General features: G+C 33.1%; 1 protein-coding gene across 1 annotated transcript; it reads left to right on the top strand.

Annotated features, from left to right (window-relative positions):
• The first annotated feature begins 479 nt into the window (after window positions 1-479).
• Window positions 480-2,708, top strand: LOC131647502 (ethylene-responsive transcription factor ABR1-like). The gene is made up of 2 exons (XM_058917398.1): window positions 480-1,055; window positions 1,687-2,708. Exons 1-2 carry the CDS (start codon window positions 587-589, stop codon window positions 2,439-2,441), a joined length of 1,224 nt encoding a protein of 407 aa, XP_058773381.1. The 5' UTR covers window positions 480-586; the 3' UTR covers window positions 2,442-2,708.
• Window positions 2,709-2,916: the final 208 nt, after the last annotated feature.

The raw sequence follows: 2,916 nt of genomic DNA, 5'->3' as shown, positions 1-2,916 counted from the left end.
ACACACACAGACAGTATCTATATATATAAACAAATTGTTTTTGACTGCTTATGAATTGAATATAGACATCAATTCAAACATAATCACTTTTTCTTTTTCTCTCTATCTATCTCAATCTCCAACCAGAACACCGACAAAGTACACGAATGGCCCAAAGACTTCAACTAGGTGTTACTTAATTCTATTTTGCCTCTCTCTTCCACCTTTCAGTCAAATCCAAAACCAAATAACACATGTTCTTATATGTGAACACATCTAAATTCTAAGACGCGGCACACCATAACTCCATATCTAAGTTTCTATAATTATTTTATTATTATATTAAATATTTTATTCGATTAAAAAATAAAAGTAGCAAAATGGTGTTCGTGTATCTCTCTGTACATGGTGGAACCAAAATAAAGTATAATAATACCACTGGACTATTTAAATAGTGGCTAATAAAATTTTAGCACCACATGTTAGATTTCTAAGTTACTATATAATTTATTTGTTACATTCTCAATAGCATCTCAAAAGAGTATTTAAATAACGTGTCCTATAGTTTTATTTTCAACATCATTCAAATAACAACAACGTTGTTTACATGTCCTTGTTAACGGTGGCGCATCAGAGAGACTCAGGTGAGTTCACCGGATTCACGGTGAAACGCGACGGTGAAGATCACGACGACAGTGGTAATGAAGGTGGAAATTCAATGGTTTCAAGATATAATGTTGATAGAGAAAGAAATGAAATGGTTTCAGCTCTTACACATGTTGCATCATCAGGGTCTAATCAAATGAGTAATACTAATAGTGAATGGATTCAAAGAAGTAGTTTTCCTTTGATATCAAATTCTGGAAATGCATCATCATCTTTATCTTCATTTTATTCTTCGGGTTCGGGATCAGGCTCGGGGTTATTCGTGCCGTCTGGATCATGGATTGGTCAGAAAAGAGAGCGTGATGAAGAAAGTAGTGATTCTAATCAGTTTGTAACACAAAATGTTCCTAAACTCTTTAGAACTGTTATGGTACCTTCTCAAGGACAAAGAGAATCATCTTCATCATCAGGTACAGCTCTTTTACTTTTCTATATTCAATTCTCTACTGTTGCAGTATGGTAGCACAATTGACCTATAACATTGTAACACCATACTGCAACGGAAGAGAATTTAGATAATATTTTCATTTATTTCTTTGTTAAACCATAAAACATTACTGTTTCATTGTTTTGTTCTCAATGTTTTATGCATAGCCAAAAATGGTGTAAACCATTATTAGCATTATGTTAAACTTATAGTCAACTTATTATTTTTGTTAATAACATACCAACTTTCTCATAACAAAACCATGCACAAGGAATCTATATTAAGCATTCACTATCTTATATTGCATGCATAAAATATATTTCATTTTTTAGAAATTGTATTCTCTGCATTCATTAGAACCACGCAATAACATATTCGGAGTTTTAGTGATTGATCGATCAAGATCTAATTGTTAAGTAAAATACAAATTTTAATTTTATTTTATAATTTAAAATATCAAATTTAAATCTAAACTGTCCGATCTTGATCAAACGATCACTTAAGTCATGAATACATGAAGGTTTATCCAAACTTTTGATAGTTTTTATTTTTTTATTTTCAACCAATCCAACATCCTTAAATTAATCGAACTATCATTTTTCCTATTTAACCAGTAACTGAAGAAGCTCCAGCCACAACAACCATTGCTGCCGCCACCACATCAACACCGCCACCACCGTCATTCGAAGAAAGCGGCGAGACAAGAAGAAGATACCGAGGAGTTCGCCAGAGACCATGGGGAAAATGGGCAGCAGAAATAAGAGATCCACACAAAGCAGCAAGAGTCTGGCTAGGAACATTCGACACAGCAGAGGCAGCAGCAAGAGCTTACGACGAAGCCGCATTGCGATTCCGAGGAAGCCGAGCGAAACTCAACTTCCCCGAAAATGTTAGATCAATTATACCGCCGCAGCCACAACCACAACCACAATCACTATCACATCTTCAATCTTTCCCGGCCGCGGCTATTCCCTCTCGAATACAGCCGCAGCCGGCATTTCAAGGCTCATCTGATATACTCAGAGACTATTTAGAATACTCACAAATTCTTCAAAGTTCCGGTGATTTTCAACTAGAACAAATGCAACAGTTACAACAACAGCAACAACAATTACAAGCTTCGAATTTGGTTCAACAATGGTATTACAATTCACAATTGGCAGCACTTCAATCTTCATCAGCTTCATTTTCACCATCTACTCAACTTTCCAATTCCTCTGCTTCATTTCCTCTGTTTTCTAGTCAACAAATGGAATTTTTCCGGCCGCCGGAAAACCGTCCGCCTGGTGGAGGCCGAGGCGGAGGATCGGTGTTTCCGCCGACAACTTGGTCAGATACTAGTGGTCTTCCACCACCACCTTATGGTTGATCAATTTGATAATAGTCACAAAGTTGAGCCTCTTGATCCATCTCACACACACAAAATAATAAATAGTTGTCAATAATATACTAAATATTAAAAAAAAATATTATTTTTTTTTTGTAATAAAAAAAAAAAAAATTATTATGACACTAGGTAAGTTTCATTCATAGTTTTTTTGTTTGGTTATTTTTTCTATTATTTTTGTTCCATCTTTCATACAATTGTATGAAAAAAATGAAAGAGAAAAAAATTTGGTGTATGTTTATTTTTGTAATTCATTTTTAGATGAAAGATAATTCCTCCAACAATTAATTTTTGATTTAGCAATTTTTTTATTTATGAATTATTGTGATTATTGAATTGTGATTAAATAATACATATTTTAAAGTTGAAAATTAATTTTTTTAATATTTAAAAAATATTTTAAATATTCTTAATTTGATTATGATTCAACAAAAATTAATGTAATAAATGCATGAAT

This window comes from Vicia villosa, linkage group LG2 (assembly GCF_029867415.1).
Source record: "Vicia villosa cultivar HV-30 ecotype Madison, WI linkage group LG2, Vvil1.0, whole genome shotgun sequence".
In the NCBI taxonomy this organism is placed as follows: Eukaryota; Viridiplantae; Streptophyta; class Magnoliopsida; order Fabales; family Fabaceae; genus Vicia; species Vicia villosa.
This window is presented reverse-complemented; position numbering and strand designations above follow the sequence as displayed.

Excerpts from the sequence above, each read along its gene's own strand:
- LOC131647502 (XM_058917398.1), top strand. The coding sequence starts at position 587 with ATGTCCTTGTTAACGGTGGCGCATCAGAGAGACTCAGGTGAGTTCACC. Across the intron at positions 1,056-1,686 it reads AGAATCATCTTCATCATCAG|TAACTGAAGAAGCTCCAGCC; the intron begins GTACAGCTCTTT and ends CTATTTAACCAG.